The sequence below is a fragment of the Oncorhynchus clarkii genome, chromosome 26 (assembly GCF_045791955.1).
Source record: "Oncorhynchus clarkii lewisi isolate Uvic-CL-2024 chromosome 26, UVic_Ocla_1.0, whole genome shotgun sequence".
Taxonomy (NCBI): domain Eukaryota; kingdom Metazoa; phylum Chordata; class Actinopteri; order Salmoniformes; family Salmonidae; genus Oncorhynchus; species Oncorhynchus clarkii.
Genome location: NC_092172.1, coordinates 24,318,529 through 24,344,471, shown reverse-complemented (window position 1 = coordinate 24,344,471; position 25,943 = coordinate 24,318,529). Strand labels below are relative to the sequence as shown.

The window sequence follows — 25,943 nt, the reverse complement described above, 5'->3', positions numbered from 1 at the left end:
AGCGTCCCCTCCGCTCAGGCTTTTGTCCAACGTTGCGAGCGCACCTGGAAGAGGGTCAGGTCTGCACTTTGCCGTTATAGGACGCAGACTGTGAGGGCTGCTAATAAGCGTAGAACTAAGAGTCCTAGATATTGTCGCGGTCAGAGAGTTTGGCTCTCCACTCAGAACCTTCCCCTTAAGACGGCTTCTCGCAAGTTGACCCCGCGGTTCATTGGTCCGTTCCGTATTTCTCGGGTCATTAATCCTGTCGCAGTTCGACTTCTTCTTCCGCGATACCTTCGTCGCGTCCACCCGGTCTTCCATGTCTCCTGCATCAAGCCCGTCCTTCGCGCCCCCGCTCGTCTTCCCCCCCCCCCCCCCCCCCCCCCCCCCCCATCCTTGTCGAGGGCGCACCCATCTACAGGGTCCGTAGAATTTTGGACATGCGTCCTCGGGGCCGTGGTCACCAGTACCTCGTAGATTGGGAGGGGTACGGTCCTGAGGAGAGGAGTTGGGTTCCCTCTCGGGACGTGCTGGACCGTGCGCTGATCGAGGATTTCCTCCGTTGCCGCCAGGTTTCCTCCTCGAGTGCGCCAGGAGGCGCTCGGTGAGTGGGGGGGTACTGTCATGTACTGTCATGTTGTGTCTTGTCTCTGTCCTTTCCCTTCACCCTGTCTCCCTCTGCTGGTCGTTGTTAGGTTACCTTTTCTCCCCCGCTTTCCCCCAGCTGTTCCTTGTCTCCTCTAACTACCCATTCACCCCGTTTCCCACCTGTTCCCTTTTTCCCTCTGATTAGGTCCCTATATCTCTCTCTGTTTCTGTTCCTGTCCTTGTCGGATTCTTGTTTGTTGTGTTTCATGCCTGAGCCAGACTATCGTCATGTTTGCTCTAACCTTGTCCTGTCCTGTCGGAATCTGGCGGTCTATCTGAGCCTACCTATGTTTGGTTATTAAAGAAGCTCTGTTTAAGTTAGTTCGCTTTTGGGTCCTCATTCACTCACCATAACACTGTCAGCTTTAATTTGAGGGTATTTGTATCCATATCAGATAAACCGTTTAGAAATTACATAACTTTTTGTACATAGTCCCCCCATTTTAGGTGACTAAAAGTATTGAGACCTGAATGAATCGTGAATAATGATTAGTGAGAAAGTTAAACGCACAATTTGTGCATCTATTATTCACGATTCATTCAGGATTAGCCGCAATCATGGTAGCATCCACATTAATGTAGAAGTGTTTAGAAACATATTCTATTCTTATTTACAATAAAAGTGACTCCAAAATGACACAATACATTACTTACCATTAATTTCTATTGGGCACAACATAATCTGAAACAAAACCAAAACAAACAGCAAATGCATCCAAAAAATGTGTAGCATCACAATTTTGATGTAGTCATTGTGGGCTATGAAAATGGGACCACTTAACATTGTACTACTTTAATGCACATATGTGAATTTGTCCCAATAATGTACAAAAAGTGCTGTAATTTCTAAACGGTTCACACGATATGGATGAAAATACCCTCAAATTAATGCTGACAGTCAGCAGTTTAACCTCATAGTCATTGTATCAGTTCAAATCCAAAGTGATGGGGTACAAGGCAACAAAAAATGTGCAATTGTCACTATATTGGTGTTTTCACAAATTTGATGACATAATCATCAAACCCATTCAAAGATTAGGGGATAGGACCCGTAAGAATGACATCACTTGCACGTCATATAAGTGAGAGAGTTGTGCGATGTTCATTAAAATCACTCCCATGTTTATTAGATCACTTAACTTTACAATTAGCATCTCCAACCATTTCCTGACTTGTAATCCACTAAAAGTATTGCAGATTGATTTGTGCAAGCAGTATTGAGTAGTGTTATCTTACAGTGGCTTGCGAAAGTATTCACCCCACTTGGCATTTTTCCTATTTTGTTGCCTTACAACCTGGAATAAAAATAGATTTTTTGGGGGGGGGGTTGTGCCATTTGATTTACACAACATGCCTACCACTTCCACAAACCACAAAAAAGCAAAATATGTTGAAGCAATCTTTAAGTCATACCACAGATTCTCAATTGGATTGAGGTCTGTGCTTTGACTAGGTCATTCCAAGACATTTAAATGTTTCCCCTTAAACCACTCGAGTGTTGCTTTAGCAGTATGCTTAGGGTCATTGTCCTGCTGGAAGGGGAACCTATGTCCCAGTCTCAAATCTCTGGAATACTGAAACAGGTTTCCCTCAAGGATTTCCCTGTATTTAGCGGCATCTATCATTTCTTAAATTCTGACCAACTTCCCAGTTCCTGCCGATGAAAAACATCCACACATATTGCCACCAGTATGCTTCACTTTGGGGATGGTGTTCTCGGGTGATGAGAGGTGTTGGGTTTGCCCCAGACATAGCGTTTTCCTTGATGGCCAAAAAGCTACCTTTTAATCTCATCTGACCAGAGTACCCTCTTCCATATGTTTGGGGAGTCTCCCACGTGCCTTTTGGTGAATACCAAACGTGTTTGCTTATTTTTTTTGTTAAGCAATGGCTTTTTTCTGGCCACTCTTCCATAAAGCCCAGCTCTGTGTCGTGTACGGCTTAAAGTGGTCCTATGGACAGATACTCCAATCTCCGCTGTGGAGCTTTGCAGCTCCTTCAGGGTTATTTTTGGTATCTTTGTTTCCTCTCTGATTAATGCCCTACTTTCCTGGTTCGTGAGTTTTGGTGGGCGCCATCTCTTGGCAGGGTTGTTGTGGTGCCATATTCTTTCCATTTTTTAATAATGGATTTAATGGTGCTCCGTGGGATGTTCTGATATTTTTTAATAACCCAATCCTGATCTGTACTTCTCCACAACTTTGTCCCTGACCTGTTTGGAGAGCTCCTTGGCTCCTGCCACTTGCTTAATGGTGTTTCAGACTCTGGGGCTTTTCAGAACAGGTATATATATACACTGAGATCTTGTGACACTTAAATAAAGTCCACCTGTGTGCAATCTAACTAATTATGTGACTTCTGAAGGTAATTGGTTGCACCAGATCTTATTTAGGGGCTTCATAGCAAAGGGGGTGAATACATATGCATGCACCACTTTTCCCTTTTTAACTTTTTTTTTTTTTTTTAAACAAGTTACTTTTTTCATTTCACTTCACCAATTTGGACTATTTTGTGTATGTCCATTACAGGAAATCCAAATACAAAGGCACTGTAAATGCTTGAAAGTCTCTCTGTTGATTTGGTTTATGTTAATGTAGTACCGTAAACCCTAATCCTCTGTCTATCCCATTAATCCACTACGATTAGCCTTTAATCACCATTTGAAAAATAATCTCCTACAATTCGTTCCTACATTTCAGGAAATGCAATAAATGTAATGTGTAGGGAGAGGTTGCTGGTGTAACCCAGTATCTTGATGGAATTACACAGGGCCGATGAAAATATGCTAATTGACGAGTCTCTTGAGAGTGTCACTGATGTCGACACCATTTTCTATGCTGGTCAGGTCTGAGACAACACTTTGATAAACATGTTTATCATGTATCATGGATAGCACAGAAGTGGCAAAGGCTGATCGGCATAATACACTTCTGATAGCGCATTATTACACATTATAAACTGGGAGTTTGAGCCCTGAATGCTGATTGGCTGATGGTCGTACTATATCAGACCCTAAACCACGTGTATGACAAAAAAATACTTATTATGTTGGTAACCAGTTTTTATTTTTTTTATTTCACCTTTATTTAACAAGGTCGGCCAGTTGAGAACAAGTTCTCATTTACAACAGCGACCTGGCCAAGAAAAGCAAAGCAGTGTGACAAAAACAACAACACAGAGTTACACATGGGATAAACAAACGTACAGTAAATAACACAATAGAAAAATCTGTATACAGTGTGTGCAAATTAAGTAAGGAGGTAAGGCAATAAATAGGCCATAGTGGCGAAGTAATTACAATTTAGCAATTACACTGGAGAGATAGATGTGCAGATGAGGATGTGCAAGTAGAAATACTGGTGTGCAAAAACAAAAACAAATATGGGATGAGGTAAGTAGTTGGTTGGATGGGATATTTACAGATTCGTTCAATTTGCTCCAGTAATTGGCAGCAGAGAACTGGAAGGAAAGGCAGCCAAAAGGGGGTGTTGGCTTTGGGGATGACCCGAGAAATATATCTGCTGGAGCGCGTGCTACGGGTGGGTGATGCTATGGTGACCAGTGAGCTGAGATAAGGCGGAGCTTTACCTAGCAAAGACTTATAGATGACCTGGAGCCAGTGGGATCTGGCGACAAATATGTAGCGAGGGCCAGCCAACGAGAGCATAAAGGTCGCAGTGGTGGGTAGTATATGGGGCTTTGGTGACAAAACGGATGGCACTGCGATAGACTGCATACAATTAGCTGAGTAGAGTGTTGGAGGCTATCTTGTAAATGACATCACCGAAGTCAAGGATCGGTAGGATAGTCTGTTTTTTCGAGGGTATGTTTGGCAGCATAGGTGAAGAAGGCTTTGTTGCAAAATAGGAAGCCGATTCTACATTTAATTTTGGATTGGAGATGCTTAATGTGAGTCTGGAAAGAGAGTTTACAGTCTAGCCAGACACCTAGGTATTTATAGTTGTCCACATATTCTAAGTCAGAACCGTCCAGAGTAGTGATGCTAGTCGGGTGGGCGGGTGCAGGCAGCGATCGGTTGAAGAGCATGCATTTAGTTTTACTAGCATCTAGGAGCAGTTGGGGGCCACGGAAGGAGTGTTGTATGGCATTGGAGCTCGTTTGGAGGTTTGTTAACACAGTGTGCAAAGAAGGGCCAGATGTATACAGAACAATGTCATCTGCGTAGAGGTGTATCAAATAATCACCAGAGGCAAGAGCAACATCATTGATATATACAGAAAAAAGAGTCGGCCTGAGAATTGAACCCTGTGGCACCCCCATAGAGACTGCCAGAGGTCCGGACAACAGGCCCTCCAATTTGACACACTGAATTCTATCTGAGAAGTAGTTAGAGAAACCAAGGCTGATGAGTCTGCCGATAAGAATACGGTGATTGACAGAGTCGAAAGCCTTGGCCAGGTCGATGAAGACGGCTGCACAGTACTGTCTTTTATCGATGGCGGTTATGATATCATTTAGGACCTTGAGCGTGACTGACGTGCACCTGTGACCAGCTCGGAAACCGGATTGCATAGTGGAGAAGGTACAGTGGGATTCGAAATGGTCGGTGATCTGTTTGTTAACTTGGCTTTCGAAGACTTTAGAAAGGCAGGGCAGGATGGATATAGGTCTATAACAGTTTGGGTCAAGAGTGTCTCCCCTTTTGAAGAGGGGGATGACCGCGGCCGCTTTACAATCTTTAGGAATCTCAGACGATACGAAAGAGAGGTGGAACAGACAAGTAATAAGGGTTGCAACAATGGCAGCAGATAATTTTAGGAAGAAAGGGTCCAGATTGTCTAGCCCAGCTGATTTGTAGGGATCCAGATTTTGCAGCTCTATCAGAACATCAATGAAATCAAAGTTTATTTGTCACGTGCGCCGAATACAACAGTGAAATGCTTAAGAAATAAAACAACAGTAAAAAGACAGGCTATATACAGCTAACTGGATTTGAGTGAAGGAGAAGTGGGGGGGGGGCCCAGTTGCTGCGGGGGGGGTACAGAGCTGTTGACCAGGGTTGTGGTAGCCAGGTGGAAAGCATGGCCAGCCGTAGAGAAATGCTTATTGAGAATCTCAATTGTCGGTGGTGACAGTGTTTTCTAGCCTCAGTGCAGTGGGCAGCTGGGAGGAGGTGCTCTTTTTCTCCATGGACTTTACAGTGTCCCAAAACATTTTGGAGTTACTGCTGCAGGATGAAAATTTCTGTTTGAAAGCTAGCCTTGCTTTCCTAACTGACTGTGTATATTGGTTCCTGACTTCCCTGAAAAGTTGCATATCGCAGGGACTATTCGATGCTAGTGCAGTACGCCACAGGATGTTTTTGTGCTGGTCCAGGACAGTCAAGTCTGGAGTGAACCAAGGGCTATATAGGTTCTTAGTTATACCTTTTTTGAAAGGGGCATGCTTATTTAAGACGAGGAAAGGACTTTTTAAATAATAACCAGGCACCCGCTACTGACGGGATGAGGTCAATATCCTTCCAGGATACCCGGGCCAGGTCGATTAGAAAGGCCTGCTCGCAGAAGTGTTTTAGGGAGCGTTTGACAGTGATGAGAGGTGGTCGTTTGACCGCGGACCCATAACGGACGCAGGCAATGAGGCAGTGATCGCTGAGATCCTTGTTTGAAAACAGCAAAGGTGTATTTAGAGGACAAGTTGGTCAGGATGATATCTATGAAGGCGCCCATGTTTACGGATTTTGGGTTGTACCTGGTAGGTTCCTTGATCATTTGTGAGAGATTGAGGGGATCTAGTTTAGATTGTAGGACGTCCGGGGTGTTAAGCATATCCCAGTTTAGGTTAACTAACAGTACAACTGATGATAGATGGGGGGCAATCAATTCACATATGGTGTTCAGGGCACAGCTGGGAGCTGAGGGGGGTCTATAACAAGCGGCAACAGTGAGGGACTTATTTCTGGAGAGATGGATTTTTAAAAGTAGAAGCTCGAACTGTTTGGGCACAGACCTGGAAAGTATGACAGAACTCTGCAGGCTCTCTACAGTAGATTGCAACTCCGCCCCCTTTAGCAGTTCTATCTTGACGGAAAATGTTGTAATTGGGGATGGAAATTCCAGAATTTTTGGTGGCCTTCCTAAGCAAGGATTCAGACACGGTTAGGACATCGGGGTTGGCAGAGTGTGCTAAAGTAGTGAATAAAACAAACTTAGGGAGGAGGCTTCTGATGTTAACATGCATGAACCCAAGGCTTTTACAGTGACAAAAGTCAACAAATGAGAGGGCCTGGGGACAAACAGGGCATGGGTTAACCTCTACATCACCAGAGGAACAGAGGAGGAGTAGGATGAGGGTATGGCTAAAGGCTACAAGAACTGGTCGTTTAGTGCGTTGGGAACAGAGAATAAAAGGAGCAGATTTCTGGGCGTGATAGGATAGATTCAGGGCATAATGTACAGACAAGGGTATGGTAGGGTGCGAGTACAATAGAGGTAAACTTAGGTAATGAGTGACGATGAGAGAGGTTTCATCTCTGGAGGCGCCAGTTAAGCTAGGTGCGGTCTCCGCATGTGTGGGGGGTGGGACAACGGAGCTATCTGAGGCATGTTGAGTGGGACTAGGGGCTCCGCAGTAAAATAAAATAATGACATTAGAGAGAGGCATAAAGCAATCAATGTTGATTGGGAGAGCTAAGACAACAGGTAAGACAACAACGGGTAAAAGGCGATGAATGGGCAGAGAGGGTCAGTTAGCTACACACAGGGCCTGAGTTGAGGCTGGGGCCGACAGATAAACAAAATGAAGTACAGTGTTATTGACAGTCCAGCAGGCATCAGCTGTGTAGCCGAGTGATCATATAATAGCAATAAGGCACCTCTGGGTTTTGTGGTATATGGCCAATGTACCATGGCTAATGGCTGTATACCACACCTCCTCTGGCATTATTGCTTAAGTATAACACTGATGACATCTCCTAAAAACAATTAGCCAGATTAGCTTTAGCTGGCTTTCATCCCTGCCTAATAATCAGAGATTGAATTATTTTCTACCATGAAAACCAGGTGTGTGAACTTTCTAGTTCACAGTAATTTATCAAATATAGCGTAACCCTTCTGTAGAGTATATTCTTCCTCTCTTTTCCTCACACTACAGTCTCCTCCACCAGCCAAGGAACAACAGAGGAGGTTCATATCAGTAAGTGGCTGAGCTGCTCTGCTACAGTACAGGGACATGGGAGACCTACCTGTCTGTCTAGCTTCTGTTGGCGGAGGTTGCTGCCCTCATCGTCCAAGGTACTGCAGAGAGCAAGAGAGAGAAACAAAGAGCGAGAGAGAGATGGTTAAAACAAAAGCTTTTTCCATTTCTTTGACATTGTACAGAACAAACACACACACACACTCCAGGAAAAACATTAGTTTCCTCTCCTGTTTGATACACTGCGAGAACCACTTGGAAATTATGGGAAATAGTGATACATTAATATCTGCCATGGAGCTTTCCTGTGAAGCAGAAAACAGCAGGTGATGTCTTTAAAATGCAGTGTATGTCACTGGAGGAGACACAGTAGTTATTGGGAGTGACATGTCATGTAGCCTCCGATATGTTCTCTAGGAAGCAACATAACTCTTACGATTAAATTACAAAACGTGTAGAATGACATCATACAGAGATCAGTCAAACCAGCATGGATATGAAGTGCTAGGGAATTCATAGTCACAATTGGACGATGATCTAACATTTTTATCCTGTGTGATAGGACTATAAAGGTAATGGTAACGCTCAGCCATTCGCCATCTTTCCCATCCCTCCCATCCCTCCCACACCAAAACACACGCAACCTCTAAATCAGCAATGACACACTCCGACTACCCATTCACTCTGTGTTGCTTGGCATTGCCCAGACCATTTAAACTAAAGGGTTCTTAATTAAAGATAATAAGAGGCTGAAGGTCAGGTGAAGGAGAAGAGTGCTTCCTTCAGCTGGGACGGGGGGTAGATGGAGCAGAGCCAAGGGGGTTCAATAATGTGTCTATTTGTGGTTAGTGTGTGTGCTACATACACAGTACATCTCCCTTTCTGAAACACACACAGAAAAAACACTCACTAGCGACAGTCAGCAATCAAGTGTGTGAATGTGTTTCAGACAGGTAGATAATGACATAAACACAGCTGTTACAATGAGGGTCAACTACCGCATTACGATAGAGAAGACATGTTAATTGATATGCATCAGTGGTAAGCTAGAATGTGCATTAGACACCTCTACTCTTCTTGCCCCACCTACCCCAGTTGATGTCAATAACAACGTAGTGTGAACAGTACCCATTGACCCCTCAACAGTGATGCATTAATGCTGTCCCTATTGGGAACAGCGCTGGTGAAGTGCCTAGTGAGTGTTTTATGTGTGTTACCTGCAGTGCAGAGGGATGTCTTAGCAAATATTCTATTTTGATGTTCCCTCCACAGAATAGAGTTAGAATGTTGTGCTGTCTACCAGCATCACATGAATAATCAATGAGGGTTGATTATTATAAAACAATTAGATCAAATGCCTTTCATTACATTTTATATAAGATAACAGGGAAATCTTTTTCCCTGATACACTCTTGTCTAATAAACTCAATATCATACAGGTTTTCAATGGCATTTCGGGGTGGCAGGGTAGCCTAGTGGTTAGAGTTTTGGGCTAGTAACTGAATGGTTGCAAGTTCAAATCCCCGAGCTGACAAAGTACAAATCTGTCGTTCTGCCCCTGAACAGGCAGTTAACCCACTGTTCCTAGGCCGTCATTGAAAATAAGAATTTGTTCTTAACTGACTTGCCTAGTTAAATAAAGGTTAAAAAAAAAAAAAAATTAAAAAGGCATTTCTCTGAAATCATGCCAATTCCACAAAGTCCTTGATGCTGTTTTTACCTCGGTTTAAATATAAAAAAAATTCATAGAAATTGGTCATGTATGATTGTTGTGCAAGCAATTGCACTATATTCAAGACGCCTGTGTACGTACAGTATGCGTATACATGTGTTTCTAAGTATGCACAATACCGAAATGTAAAACGTTTGTGTACTTTAAAGTGTTTTACAGTAGGTACAGTTGAAAAAAATAATAAGTTTACATTTAGTTTGGAGTCAATAAAATTAGTTTTTCCACCACTCCACAAATTTCTTGTTAACAAACTATAGTTTTGGCAAGTCGGTTAGGACATCTACTTTGTGCATGACAAGTCATTTTTCCAACAATTGTTTACAGACAGATTATTTTACTTATAATTCACTGTATCACAATTCCAGTGGGTCAGAAGTTTACATACACTAAATTGACTGTGCCTTTAAACAGCTTGGAAAATTCCAGACAATTATGTAATGGCTTTAGAAGCTTCTGATAGGCTAATTGATATAATTTGAGTCAATTGGAGGTGTACCTGTGGATGTATTTCAAGGCCTACCTTCAAACTCTGTGCCGCTTCGCTTGACATCATGGGAAAATCAAAAGAAATCAACCAAGACCTCAGAAAAAGAATTGTAGACCTCCACAAGTCTGGTTCATCCTTGGGAGAAATTTGCAAATGCCTGAAGGTACCATGTTCATCTGTACAAACAATAGTACATAAGTATAAACACCATGGGACCACGGAGCCGTCATACCGCTCAGGAAGGAGACACGTTCTGTCTCCTAGAGATGAACGTACTTTGGTGCGAAAAGTGCAAATCAATCCCAGAACAACAGCAAAGGACCTTGTGAAAATGCTGGAGGAAACAGGTACAAAGGTATCTATAGCCACAGTAAGACGAGTCCTATATTGACATAATCTGAAAGGCGGCTCAGCAGGGAAGAAGTCAAGGCTCCAAACCGCCATAAAAAAGCCAGACAACGGTTTGCAACTGCACATGGGGACAAAGATCGTACTTTTTGGAAAAATGTCCTCTGGTCTGATGAAACAAAAATAGAACTGTTTGGCCATAATGACCTTATGTTTGGAGGAAAAGGGGGGGGGGGGGGGGAATTGCAAGCTGAAGAACACCATCACAACCGTGAAGCACTGGGGTGGCAGCATCCTGTTGTGGGGGTGCTTTGCTGCAGGAGGGACTGGTGCACTTCACAAAATAGATGGCATCATGAGGCAGGAAAATTATGTTGATATATTGAAGCAACATCTCAAGATATCAGTCAGGAAGTTAAAGCTTGGTCACAAATGGGTCTTCCAAATGAACAATGACCTGAAGCATACTTCCAAAGTTGTGGCAAAATGGCTTAAGGACAACAAGTCAAGGTATTGGAGTGGCCATCACAAAGCCCTGACTTCAATCCCATAGAACATTTGTGGGCAGAACTGAAAAAGCGTGTGCGAGCAAGGAGGCCAACAAACCCGACTCAGTTGCACCATCTCTGTCAGGACGAATGGGCCAAAATTCACCCAACTTATTGTGGGAAGCTTGTGGAAGGCTACCTGAAACGTTTGACCCAAGTTAAACTATTTAAAGGCAATGCTACTAAATACTAATTGAGTGTATGTACACTTCTGACCCACTGAGAATGTGATGAAAGAAATAAATGCTGAAATAAATCATTCTCTCAACTATTATTCTGACATTTCACATTCTTAAAATAAAGTGGTGATCCTAACTGACCTCGACCGGGAATCTTTACTAGGATTAAATGTCAGGAATTGTGAAAAACTGAGTTTAAATGTATTTGGCTAAGGTGTATGTAAACTCCCGACTTCAACTCTCTCTCTCTAATATATATATATATATATATATACAGTATATATAAATAAATAATTGTTCGCTGTGTACAGTAGGAACAGTACAGGTAGCCTGACGTCCCTCCCTGGCAGTGCTGTGTGTGTTTGGCTGTGACCTGCCGGAGCCAGGGTGAATCTGGTATACTGGGCTGGCTTAGAGCTGGCTCACATGGGATTCATGAGAGGCCACAGCGGTGCAGCTGAGTCCCCGGGTCACCTCCCCTCGTCCCGCCCGGCTTCGCCACCAGGCCCCATACATACGTTTTTCATGGAAAGCACCAGGTAGGCTCCATCTGATGGGAGGAACTGCTTATTGCTCTGAGAAACCATCCATGACAGGCTGGCCAGTCCTCCAAGTCGAGAGGAACACCCACTCTCTGCCTGTTCCCCCCTCAGCTCCCCTCCCATATCAACCTCCCACAGGTAAGCAATGTGACTCTGTGGCAGTGCCTCAGCATGTCAGTGTAGTGTGTTGTTTAAGGGCTCTTGTCCCTGAGGTCAGTTATTAAATAGGACACTGCGTCACCTAATACGTCATCCTGTCTATTACTTTTAACACCTAGGCCTACAACGTCAATATCACCTTTATTATCTACATTACTAATGTCATTGACTACTGCTATATCACTCATCATCGTAATCACATCTTCGTATAGCAAACATATAAGAAACATTTTTTGAAGAGTTCTCTTCACAAAGTAATTTGTCATTAAACACTTAACGATGAACATGCTTAACAAGAAACTATACAGCAAAAAGAGCATGCTTAAGGATACAAAAGCAAATTAAATGACATGTTCAATTATTATTTTCTATGAGGAAATTTGATTTAATGAAAGGAACTTATTAGTTCCCTAGATTAACTGAAATGATAACAGATATTTTGAACTACTGTTCCTGGTAGGGTCATATTGAACCAATCCCTTTGGTTGCTCTTCCTCTCAGATGAATACATCCTCTAATAAGTGGGTTTAGAAACTCTAGCACCTGTCAAATACAAATCCAGGACACTCAAGCGTGTGTGTTTAATGTTGGTGTGTGTATCTGTGTGTGTGCTCTCTTAGAAGCAGCAACATGAGTACGTGTACATACGTACACACAGATCTATCACTACCTTTATTGCTCCATCATAGGAGGCCAGTTCTCCTGACGCAATCTCTCAATGAGATTCATGGCAAGCCAGGTCTGTAACTTATAGCAACGGGGAGCCAATGGGAGCAGAGGAAGCAGTGCAACCATGGCAATGGGGCTTCTCTTGGAGGCAACAGCAGCAGCAGTAGTAATGTCTTTGAGAACAGGCATAAGTCTTTATTTCACCCAAAAATAAGCTAACTGATAAATAACACTGACATTATTAACCATTCGGGCAGATCAAATCGAAGTTTATTTGTCACGTGCGCCGAGTACAACAGGTGTAGGTAGACCTTACAGTGAAATGCTTACTTACAGGCTCTAACCAACAGTGCAAAAAAATGTATTAGGTGAACAATATTGTGATTAGATTGTGACTCGAGAATGCCTATAATCAGCAGAATGCATTACCAATGTATGGGGAGAGACATGCAGGGGTCACACAGAGCAAAACAATGGCTGCTGCTTCCCAAGGTGATAGTAGTGGAGAAAATACACTTTGGGGGAAATGAGCAGAGCTTTTTATGGATTCTGTTACACCAGATTCTGCATGAGAAAATCCCCATGTAATTGGATTACAGTGAAACGGTGCCATATATTCCCCAAATAGACTTTCATATCAGCAGACTTTACAACTCACCAATAATACAGTAACCTACGCAACATTGGAATTGAATGTGTACTACAGTTTTATGTTATTAAAAAAGTGGGTCAATAAATAACTACTACAGTTATTATAAGAGATACAGTGAGTTTTTCATCATTCTTGAAAGACAAAACCAAAGAAACATCAATTAGATACTACCACACACCAATGACCACAACAGACCCTTCGCTAAGCCCCTCCCCCTTGGTTACTGTTGCAAAAGACATTTTCCCCGGGAAGCCCAATTCCTACTTCTAACCAATGGTGAAATCCCCTCACAATGATCTCAAACTGTGTTTTTAATACACAATGAAATTAAAGACTACTACCCTTTGCTAATCAGGAAACTCTCTGGTATGTTGTGGTGGATTTTCATTACAATTGCTTCATGGGAACCTGGTAAAAATTATGTTTATAACGTGGCTAGCCACTGAATGGCTCTGAACTAAAGAGATTCTCCAGTACACCTGTATATTTTTAGCCAGTAGTTCTGAATGTAGCGCTCATGAGCAGTGGCGGCCCTTCACCCCCAAAAAAGTCCAAATAATAACATACAGTGGGGCAAAAAAGTATTTAGTCAGCCACCAATTGTGCAAGTTCTCCCAATAAAAAAGATGAGAGAGGCCTGTAATTTTCATCATAGGTACACTTCAACTATGACAGACAAAATGAGAAAAAAAATCCAGGAAATCACATTGTAGGATTTTTTAGGAATTTATTTGCAAATTATGGTGGAAAATAAGTATTTGGTCACCTACAAACAAGCAAGATTTCTGACTCTCACAGACCTGTAACTTCTTCTTTAAGAGGCTCCTCTGTCCTCCACTCGTTACCTGTATTAATGGCACCAGTATAAAAGACACCTGTCCACAACCTCAAACAGTCACACGACAAACTCCACTATGGCCAAGACCAAAGAGCTGTCAAAGGACACCAGAAACAAAATTGTAGGCCTGCACCCGGCTGGGAAGACTGAATCTGTAATAGGTAAGCAGCTTGGTTTGAAGAAATCAACTGTGGGAGCAATTATTAGGAAATGGAAGACATACAAGACCACTGATAATCTCCCTCGATCTGGGGCTCCACGCAAGATCTTACCCCGTGGGTCAAAATGATCACAAGAACGGTGAGCAAAAATCCCATAACCACACGGGGGGGACGTAGTGAATGACCTGCAGGGAGCTTGGACCAAAGTAACAAAGCCTACCATCAGTAACACACTACGCAGCCAGGGACTCAAATCCTACAGTGCCAGACGTGTGCCCCTGTTTAAGCCAGTACATGTCCAGGCCCATCTGAAGTTTGCTAGAGAGCATTTGGATGATCCAGAAGAAGATTGGGAGAATGTCATATGGTCAAATGAAACCAAAATATAACTTTTTGGTAAAAACTCAACTCGTCGTGTTTGGAGGACAAAGAATGCTGAGTTGCATCCAAAGAATACCATACCTACTGTGAAGCATGGGGGTGGAAACGTCATGCTTTGGGGCTGTTTTTCTGCAAAGGGACCAGGACGACTGATCCGTGTAAAGGAAAGAATGAATGGGACCATGTATAGTGAGATTTTGAGTGAAAACCTCCTTCCATCAGCAAGGGCATTGAAGATGAAACGTGGCTGGGTCTTTCAGCATGACAATGATCCCAAACACACCGCCCGGGTAACGAACGAGTGGCTTCGTAATAAGCATTTCAAGGTCCTGGAGTGGCCTAGCCAGTCTCCAGATCTCAACCCCATAGAAAATCTTTGGAGGGAGTTGAAAATCCGTGTTGCCCAGTAACAGCCCCAAAACATCACTGCTCTAGAGGAGATCTGCATGGAGGAATGGGCCAAAATACCAGCAACAGTGTGTGAAAACCTTGTGAAGACGTACAGAAAACGTTTGACCTCTGTCATTGCCAACAAAGGGTATATAACAGTATTGAGATAAACTTTTGTTATTGACCAAATACTTATTTTCCACCATATTTTGCAAATAAATTCATTAAAAATCCTGCAATGTGATTTTCTGGATTTTTTTTCTCATATTTTCTGTCATAGTTGAAGTGTACCTATGATGAAAATTACAGGCCTCTCTCATCTTTTTAAGTGGGAGAACTTGCACAATTGGTGGCTGACTAAATACTTTTTTGCCCCACTGTAAATACACTACCGTTCAAAAGTTTGGGGTCACTTGTTTTTGAAAGAAAAGCACATTTTTGGTCCATTAAAATAACATCAAATTGATCAGAAATACAGTGTAGGCATTGTTAATGTTGTAAATGACTATTGTAGCTGGAAATGGCAACATTTTTATGGAATATATACATAGGCGTACAAAGGCCTTTTATCAGCAACCATCACTCCTGTGTTCCAATGGCCAGTTGTGTTAGCTAATCCAAGTTTATCATTTTCAAAAGCTAATTGATCATTAGAAAACTATTTTGCATTTATGTTAGCACAGCTGAAAACTGTTGTGCTAATTAAAGAACCAATAAAACTGGCCTTCTTAGACTAGTTGAGTATCTGGAGCATCAGCATTTGTGGGTTCGATTACAGGCTCAAAATGGCCAGAAACAAATAACTTTCTTCTGAAACTCATCAGTCTATTCTTGTTCTGAGAAATGAAGGCTATTCCATGCGAGAAATTGGCAAGAAACTGAAGATCTCATACAATGCTGTGTACTGCTCCCTTCACAGAACAGTGCAAACTGTCTCTAACCAGAATAGAAAGAGAAGGCCAGCATCCCGGAGTCGCCTCTTCATTGTTGACGTTGAGACTGGTGTTTTGCGGGTACAATCAAGTAGTGCTTTCAAACCGCACTGAACTAAAATAATGACGAGTAGGAGCGGAGCAAAAGTTTCTAGTGGTCAAAACCAATCATCTTGAGGCTAGTGCTGTGCAGTGATTTGTTCTTTTTGAACTACTCGTTTGACTTGAAAGTCATGATTCATTTCTCAGAGTGACTCGTTAATTTTAGTTGTTTGTTTGACCTGCTGGCCCGTCTGGCTTCAATAAATTCTAAAGCAAGATTAATACCCACTTCTCCATTTGAGCTCTGACCACCAACAGTCTATCAGGTGGTCATAGAAAAATGTATCATGCTGCAGGTAGTACAGAGAAGGAAAATAACTGATAAAAGATTGCATGGTGCAAGCATGAATGCAATCAATCCGATAGCATTGAGAAGTTTACCACAATAGTCACATGCTTCATCAATAAGTGCATAGAGCATGTCGTCCCCACAGTGACTATAAGTATGTACCCAAATCAAAAAACATAGATTACAGGCAATATCCGTGCTGGGCTAAAGGCCAGACCTACCGCTTACAAGAACGGGGCATGGACATGGACACATTCAAGGAAGCCCACTACGATCTCCGACGAGACATCAAACATGCTTGCAGACGATAACGAATTACAAAGGGAAACCCAGCCATGAGTTTCCCAGAGATGATGATATGATCTAAACGCCTTTTATTCTTGCTTTGAGGAATATAACACTGTACCTTGCATGAAACCCCCTGTTTTTCCAGATGACTGATCTCGCTCTCCGTTACCAAATCTGAGCAAAATGTTTAAACAGGTTAACAATCACAGAATCCCAGGGGGCATTCTCAAAGCATGCGCAGACCAGCTGGGCAACGGTCTTCACAGACATTATTATTTAAAAAATGTACCCCCTTTTTCTCCCCAATTTCGTGATATCCAATTGCGATCTTGTCTCATCGCTGCAACTCCTAACGGGCTCGGGAAAGGCGAAGGTGCCAAACTGCGCTTCTTAACACCCGCCAGCTGCACCAATGTGTCAGAGGAAACACCATTCAACTGATGGCCGAAGTGAGCCTGGAGGCGCCCGGTCCACCACAAGGAGGCGCTAGTGCTCGATGAGCCAAGCAAAGCCCCAAGAGCTCAAAGGTGACCTACCTAAATGACTATCGCCCTGTAGCACTCATATCTGTAATTATGAAGTGCTTTGAAAGGCTGGTCATGACACACATCAACACCATCATCCCAGACACCCTAGGCCCACTCCAATTTGCATACCGCTGTCATTTATTGACTATCATTAATGTGTCTGCTATTTTATAAAATGATTACATACCACATTCAATTTTTACGCAATTAAATTATTCATATAACAATGAATTAAGTAGTAATCAGGGGCATCACGGGAAAAGTTACTATCTCCCAACTAAACTCTAAAGATATATCTCTTACATCAGTCACAGTCAAATCATGAATTCTTATTTACCTTCAGTTTCATTCTGAATGTCGCAAAACTCTTAAAACATAAATATATAAATAAATATATAAAACTGTATTTTTTTGTGAAGAATCAACAACAAGTGGGACACAATCATGAAGTGGAACGACATTTATTGGATAGTTCAAACTTTTTTAACAAATCAAAAACTGAAAAATTGGGCGTGCAAAATTATTCAGCCCCTTTACTTTCAGTGCAGCAAACTCTCTCCAGAAGTTCAGTGAGGATCTCTGAATGATCCAATGTTGACCTAAATGACTAATGATGATAAATACAATCCACCTGTGTGTAATCAAGTCTCCGTATAAATGCACCTGCACTGTGATAGTCTCAGAGGTCCGTTAAAAGCGTAGAGAGCATCATGAAGAACAAGGAACACACCAGGCAGGTCCGAGATACTGTTGTGAAGAAGTTTAAAGCCGGATTTGGATACAAAAAGATTTCCCAAGCTTTAAACATCCCAAGGAGCACTGTGCAAGCGATAATATTGAAATGGAAGGAGTATCAGACCACTGCAAATCTACCAAGACCTGGCCGTCCCTCTAAACTTTCAGCTCATACAAGGAGAAGACTGATCAGAGATGCAGCCAAGAGGCCCATGATCACTCTGGATGAACTGCAGAGATCTACAGCTGAGGTGGGAGACTCTGTCCATAGGACAACAATCAGTCGTATATTGCACAAATCTGGCCTTTATGGAAGAGTGGCAAGAAGAAAGCCATTTCTTAAAGATATCCATAAAAAGTGTCGGTTAAAGTTTGCCACAAGCCACCTGGGGGAGACACCAAACGTGGAAGAAGGTGCTCTTGTCAGATGAAACCAAAATTGAACTTTTTGGCAACAATGCAAAACGTTATGTTTGGCGTAAAAGCAACACACCATCCCCACTGTCAAACATGGTGGTGGCAGCATCATGGTTTGGGCCTGCTTTTCTTCAGCAGGGACAGGGAAGATGGTTAAAATTAATGGGAAGATGGATGGAGCCAAATACAGGACCATTCTGGAAGAAAACCTGATGGAGTCTAAAAAAGACCTGAGACTGGGACGGAGATTTGTCTTCCAACAAGACAATGATCCAAAACATAAAGCAAAATCTACAATGGAATGGTTCAAAAATAAACACATCCAGGTGTTAGAATGGCCAAGTCAAAGTCCAGACCTGAATCCAATCGAGAATCTGTGGAAAGAACTGAAAACTGCTGTTCACAAATGCTCTCCATCCAACCTCACTGAGCTCGAGCTGTTTTGCAAGGAGGAATGGGAAAAAAATTCAGTCTCTCGATGTGCAAAACTGATAGAGACATACCCCAAGCGACTTACAGCTGTAATCGCAGCAAAAGGTGGCACTACAAAGTATTAACTTAAGGGGGCTGAATAATTTTGCACGCCCAATTTTTCAGTTTTTGATTTGTTAAAAAAGTTTGAAATATCCAATAAATGTCGTTCCACTTCATGATTGTGTCCCACTTGTTGTTGATTCTTCACAAAAAAATACAGTTTTATATCTTTATGTTTGAAGCCTGAAATGTGGCAAAAGGTCGCAAAGTTCAAGGGGGCCGAATACTTTCGCAAGGCACTGTATGCTCAAGGAAATGTGAATACTTTGCACATGAACTCATTCGAAAGAATTGCAATGAACATATTTACGTGTGTATGTCTTTGCTGTCTCTCTGTTGAAAACACTCGATCCATCTACGTCGAGTAATTGGACAGAAAGTCTTGGGTTGTGTAAGTCTCTGGTTGTCCACCAGAGAACACCATGTATTTTGTAGTTGTAGCTTCTTGGTTTCAGGTGTCTGTGAGAATGGATCTTCCAGAGGAAATGTTCGTTAGAATGGATCTTTCAACTCGGTCGAGTTTACTAGACTAAAGTACTTAAACAGCTGCAGACTGAATGTTCCTCTATAGTCTTCTTCGAGTTTCAGAGTTTATAACAATTTTTCTACCTTTCAGCTCATGCTGTCGGTCACGCTGATCTAATGTAGCGCTAGAACCATTTTACACAACCATAGCAACCCGGTAATGTACTGCTCTCTAGAGATTTAAATTTCCTAACCATTTCAGCGTATGGACTGCGTTCTCACGTTCTCTGGTCTAATGTAAATTTTGTTAGCGAGTTCTTTTATAAACTCTGCCAAAAGGGGCGTTCCATGACGCCGACATAATGTCTGTGCTCACGTGGGTGTGGTCACTGACTGGTTAAAACTTTTAAATGAAAAACAATTCTCATTTAGAAGGCCAACATCACATTTCATCTTCTCACAAATAGTTTAATATTTAATCATACAAGTTCCACAACATTTAGATGTAAATCTGATAAATGGGAAATATACACATTCAGAGATAGTTATGTTGTTATACTGTCCTTAATGAGATCCCAAACCGCAACTGATATGATAATTGTTCTTTCAGTACCCACGGGCCCATTACAGAAATATTGTTTCATTATTCAACCTTTTGATGTTACCGTTTTCTTTCCCCTCCTCCTGCAAAGCCCAAAGGCAGAATTTCTACAAGGTATTTACAGGAGAGAGGGGGCGCTGTAGAGCGGACCCACTGTAACCTGATCCTTCAGATCTTCACAGGAGAGTCGCGACACCGCCCCAACAGATCCACAGATGAAGCAATCTTAATTGCACTTCACACTGCCCTCTCCCACCTGGACAACGGGAGGGAAAATAACTATGTGAGAATGCTGTTCAGACTACAGCTCAGCTTTCAACTAGGGATGCACAATATATCGGTGAACATATCGGAATCGGACAATATTAGCTAAAAATGCCAACATCGGTATTGGCCCAACGTATAGCTTAACACCGATGTGCAAAACCGATGTCAAAGCTGACTTGCATACCTATATAATGTAGGTACATGGCGTAATGATGCCGCGTAAAATATTGCGCTACACATACTGTAGCATTCCTAACCTAGCCCACAAAGTCTGCTGTGTGGATCGAGCAGTCAACAAGTCGAGCAGTCATTTGAAAGAGTAAGAACATTTCAGCGAGACAACTCAAAGGCGAAATCCATTAACGCCAAGATAATGGAATTCATTGCCCTTGACAATCAATCGTTCTCTGTCGAGGGTGATGTTGGCTTTCGCCGACTGGTCGAGCACCGGTACACATTACCAAGTGTGCTATTTTTAGATGTTGCCCTACCGGAGCTACACAGTAATAGCGTCACTGCTATCAGCTTCACGACATACTATGGTACGCCGTTCGGGTCTTGCGTGTAAAAAAAAAATAAAAGTAAAATAATACTATTTGATGCGTTAAATAAGCTCTTAATTTGACACGTCAAATAATACAGTTCTATTATAGAATGTTGTGTGTTCTGAATTTGCACGTGCAAGCCAAGCGCCACCACTACTATCAGTAACACTGTCAAAGCTGTACAGAAATATCTGCAAACAAGCAAACACCGGCCACAAACAATGTGTTTACAATACCGCGTTAGTAATAAAGCATTATTTATTTTGACCGCAACGTCTGGGGTAGCTAGCTTTAGCTTGGTACCTAGCTAGCACCAATACAACCAGCCTGAAAACAAATGACCAGTAGAAACTGAAGTCATTTTCATTATTCTTAGCAATGATTTATGAATCCTTGTGAGTAAGTATTAGCTAGGTAGCCACTTGTTGTTTGCCTAATAAAATTGAACTTCGGTTCATGAAAATAAATAGCTAGCCAGCTACTTTACCCTGTTGCCCAAAGCTAACATTATAAGCAGACAGCTAGCTTCGTCTGGCTAGTGAGGCTCGACTGGACCGGGTTATGTGTTGTGAAGCTAGCCACAATAAGGATTAGGCACAATAGTGGAATTTGCGGTTTGCCTTCAAAATAAAAGTAAACATTCATTCAAACAGCACTTTCGCGCGTTTTGCCAGCAACTCTTCGTTGTACTTCAAGCATTGCGCTGTTTATGACTTCAAGCCTATCAACTCCCGAGATGAGCCTGGTGTAACCGAAGTGAAATGGCTGGCTAGTTAGCGCGCGCTAATAGCGTTTCAAACTCTCGCTCTGAGCCTTCTAGAAGTTGTTCCCCTTGCTCTGCATGGGTAACGCTGCTTCGAGGGTGGCTGATGTCGTTTTGTTGCTGGTTCGAGCCCAGGGAGGAGTGAGGAGAGAGACGGAAGCTATACTTTTACACTGGCAATACTAAAGTGCCTATAAAAACATCCAATAGTCAAAGGTTAATGAAATACAAATGGTATAGGAGGGAAATAGTCATATAATTCCTATAATAACTACAACCTAAAACTGAAGACTCATCTTAAAAGGAACCACCAGCTTTGATATGTTCACATGTTCTGAGCAAGGAACTGAAACGTTAGCTTTCTTACTTAGCACATTTACTTTCTTCTCCAAAACCTTTTGCATTATTTAAACCAAATTGAACATGTTTCATTATTTACTTGAGGCTAAATTGATTTTATTGATGTATTATATTAAGTAAAAATAACTGTTCATTCAGTATTGTTGTAATTGTCATTATTACAAATAAAAAAAAATATATATATATATATTTTAAAAATCGTCCGATTAATCGGTATCGGCTTTTTTGGTCCTCCAATAATCGGTATCGGTGTTGAGAAATCATCATCCGTCGACCTCTAGTCAACACACACCCAAACAGTCGTGAAGAGCGGCACGGCGGCTGAAAAGATTTGTCATGGGCCCTCGGATCCTCAAAAAGTTATACAGCTGCATCATCGAAAGCATATTGGCTGGCTGCATCACCGCTTGGTATTGCAAATGCATCCCCCTCGACCGCAAGGCGTCAAAGAAGGTGGTGCTGACAGCCCAGTACATCACTTGGGCCGAGCTCCCTGCCTTCGAGGACTTCTATATCCACACACACACTATACGATACATTTATTAAAACATAAGAATGAGTGCGAGTTTGTCACAACCCGGCTCGTGGGAGCCGGGTTGCCCCTTGACAACCAGCACATGTATGTTGTAAAAGCGTTACATGGTCACTGCCCATATCATTGCATAATGCAGAAAATACACGAGAGTTCAGGGGCCTTGCTTTAACAAAGTTAAACATTTTCACTGTAGTGTCCAAACCGTCTTTCAAGCTGTCAGGTATTCCCTTGGCAGCAAGAGCCTCTCAGTGGATGCTGCAGTGTACCCAAGTGGTGTCGGGAGCAACTGCTTGCATGCACGTTACCATTCCACTATGTCTCCCTGTCATGGCTTTTGCTCCATCAGTACAGATACCAACACATCTTGACAACCAAAGTCCATTTGATGTCACAAAGCTGTCTAGTACTTTATAAATATCCTCTCATGTTGTCCTGGTTTCCAGTGGTTTGCAGAAAAGGATGTCTTCCTTAATTGACCCCCCATAAATGTAACAGACATATCCAGGAGCTGTGGCAGGCACGCCACGTCTGTTGACTCATCCAGCTGTAACGCAGATAATTCACTGGCTTGTATGCAAAGCAGTAATTGATTTAAAACATCTCTTGCCATGTCACTGATGCGTAGTGAAACAGTGTTGTTTGATGAAGTATTTGTCTGTATAGTTTTGTGGGCCTTTTCCCCCAGCATTGTCCCAGCCATATCCACGGCAGCAAGAAGAATTAAGTCCTCCACAATAGTATGGGGCTTGCCTGTCCTAGCCACTCGGTAGCTCACCATATAAGATGCTTCTAGCCCCTTCTTATTAATGGTATCTGTTGCTTTTGTACATCCCGTACTACTCGAAAGTAGTCTTTATTCTCGCTCAAAATACTTGTGGCTTATTTTTCAAATTGTCATGTTTCATTTCTAAATGTCTGCGCAGTGAAGGTTTCCCACGAGAGAGTAACGGTTAATGTGATTGGATGTGAATTATTTGACTAAGCTACCTGTATTTGACATTGTGTTGTTATTTCGCTGAACACTAGATAGTTTAATTTTTAGCAGTGAAACAAGGCTACTCAGGTGAGAAAAAAACTTCTCGCAAATGTATAGCCCCGTTGGAAAATATAAATGGACTGATTTTTTAAATTATGTAAATCACATTTTTATTTGGCACACCCCCGACGGCATTGCGCTTACCCCAGTTTGGGAATACCTAGTCTAAGGTTTTAAAAATCCTTCTTTAACCGGTCTCCTTCCCTTCATCTACACTGATTGAAGTAGATTTAACATGTGGCATCAATAAGGGATCATAGCTTTCACCTAGATTCACCTGGTCAGTCTATGTCATGGAAATAGCAGGTGTTCTTAATGTTTGTATACTCAGTGTAATTTAGGCTTGCCTAAATAAAGCTGCTCCGTTTGCTTTGAACATCGGCACATCCAGCACAAAGCGTTAGGTTTAAAAAATTCTTAGTAGTTGCCAAAGTTCCAGAGCATGCAGTCAGCATGCAGTCAAAGCTACTAGCTAACAGCTTTTGGCAAGTATGGGTAGCTGCAGCCCAATATGGCGACCGGAGTATGGGCGAGTTGGTGTGTCGAAAGGAGTGGGTGTACGGAAAGCAAATCAGCCAATTGGGCAGATTTATTGCCACTCAAGACAATTTTGCGTGTCTGATTGGACTGCACGACGTGTCGATAACCGCCGGCGGAAGCTAACGTGGCCATTTTTTTATATCAATTAGGATAGCAGCCTATATTGATAACTGTCTACTACTCAATGGGGAGGGCATGAATGGCAACACCAGGACACAGTGCCCTTTTCTCCCGCTTGACAAGCACTACTGTCCGGCAACAGCGTGCAAAGTAGCTAACTAGTAACCAATATCAGGGTGACAGTCATAGGAAGCACACACATACAACGCATGAAGCAACAGTACAACCATCAATATTTTTAATAAAAAATAAACAATCATCAGTTTTATAACTGAAAATGTACAGTTATTTGTATACAACTTAGTGAAATACGACTCAGGTTAATCCTCTGGTTTAAAAACAAGTCCAAACTCTCACAGTAGGATAGCTCAATGTGCTGTAATTGTATGAAAGAAAATAAAAACACCCACCACCAATCAAAACCATCTAACCTATAGCAGAGTGCTTTCGACACACCCACTCCTTTCCACATGCCAACTACTTTCCTTTTGACACACCCAGTCCTTTCCTAATGCCCACTACTTTCCTTGACACACCCAGTCCTTTCCTAATGCCCACTACTTTCCTTGACACACCCAGTCCTTTCCTAATGCCCACTACTTTCCTTGACACACCCAGTCCTTTCCTAATGCCCACTACTTTCCTTGACACACCCAGTCCTTTCCTAATGCCCACTACTTTCCTTGACACACCCAGTCCTTTCCTAATGCCCACTACTTTCCTTGACACACCCAGTCCTTTCCTAATGCCCACTACTTTCCTTGACACACCCAGTCCTTTCCTAATGCCCACTACTTTCCTTTCGACACACCCACTCGCCCATACTCTGGTCGCCATATTGGGATGCAGATCCCTTTTGGAGCTAAACTAGCTAGTGCTCTCAAATCGTATCCTGATGTTGACAGCAGTTGGGAGTTGTATCAACAACATGGCTAACTTCGCTAGCTAACATGCATTTAGAGAAAACAAGTTATATTAAGTGGCTGGCTAGTTAGCAATATTTTGTGGTCAATGAGACTGAGATAACTAACCAGCTGAGCAAATAAACATATCATTTCAGATTCGAAAAATACTCCAAGAGGCTCTGCATTTCAGGAATCACAGTAGAAAGTACTACCCCATGTGCACTGTTCAATTATTTAACCATTTAAACTATTTATATTTTAAAGAAAACCATTTTTCACGTGAGGTTGCCTGAGGTGTCAGACTCATGGAGAGTTTCTATCCATTGAAGCACTGAGATTTGTTGCCCAAAATTCTGAGGTGGGGCTTAGCGAATAGTCAATTGATGTCAACAATCTAAACTTCCAAGCATGCTCCCAGGTGTTATCCTTTATTCTCTCTATCCTTAATAGTGCTGGAACATGCATAGCTATTCACACTTGTACACACAAACATCCACCCACTCCCTTCTCTTGTGGTCTGTTGAGTCTTGACTAGCACACAGAGAACTGTACTGTACCTGTAGGGGATCCAGTCGGAAGAGTGCTTGGAGCTCATCTCTCTACCACTGACTGCTGATGTCCTCCGAGTGCTGGGCTAAGTGGGGACCTGCGCCAGCAGCCGAGTGAAGCAGAGGCAGCTGAGGGGTCTGGAGACAGCGATCACGGCGACAGAGCCCACGCAGCCAGCACATCCTCTGCACAGCCCTCTCAAAGTCCCCTAGCCTCTGTCTGTATGTCCCTGTGTTCCTCAGTCAGTACAGCCTATGGAGCACAGAGCCCAGCGCTGGGGCTGGAGATGACTAACGATCCAGACAGGAAGGCTCCTCACTCATGCACACAAGCAGCACACATAAAACAACCCCCTTCTCTCAGTCTCCTCTCCTTCATGTGCGGGTTCTTTCTGGTTCTCGTGCTCTGTCTATCTCGCTCACACCCTGCTCTGTTCTCACTCACGCTCTCAGCGCTCTCTCACTTCTCTCCTCCACCTCTCTATCCCTGGCACTCAATCTCTCACATGATCTCTCTGAGCATCAGTTAGAGCGGAATCGAGCACCAAGCTGCAAGGCGGAGG

General features: G+C 42.6%; 1 protein-coding gene across 1 annotated transcript in view; it reads right to left on the bottom strand.

The window, feature by feature from the left end:
* LOC139384756 (tubby protein-like) overlaps positions 1 to 25,538 on the bottom strand; it is a 57,927-nt gene extending 32,389 nt beyond the window's left edge. The window contains exons 1-2 of the mRNA XM_071129629.1: positions 25,390 to 25,538; positions 7,835 to 7,886 (exon numbers count right to left, since the gene is read on the bottom strand). Coding sequence (XP_070985730.1) covers positions 7,835 to 7,886; positions 25,390 to 25,427 — 90 coding nt within the window. The 5' untranslated portion in view covers positions 25,428 to 25,538. The remainder of the gene's footprint in view (positions 1 to 7,834; positions 7,887 to 25,389) is intronic.
* Positions 25,539 to 25,943: the final 405 nt, after the last annotated feature.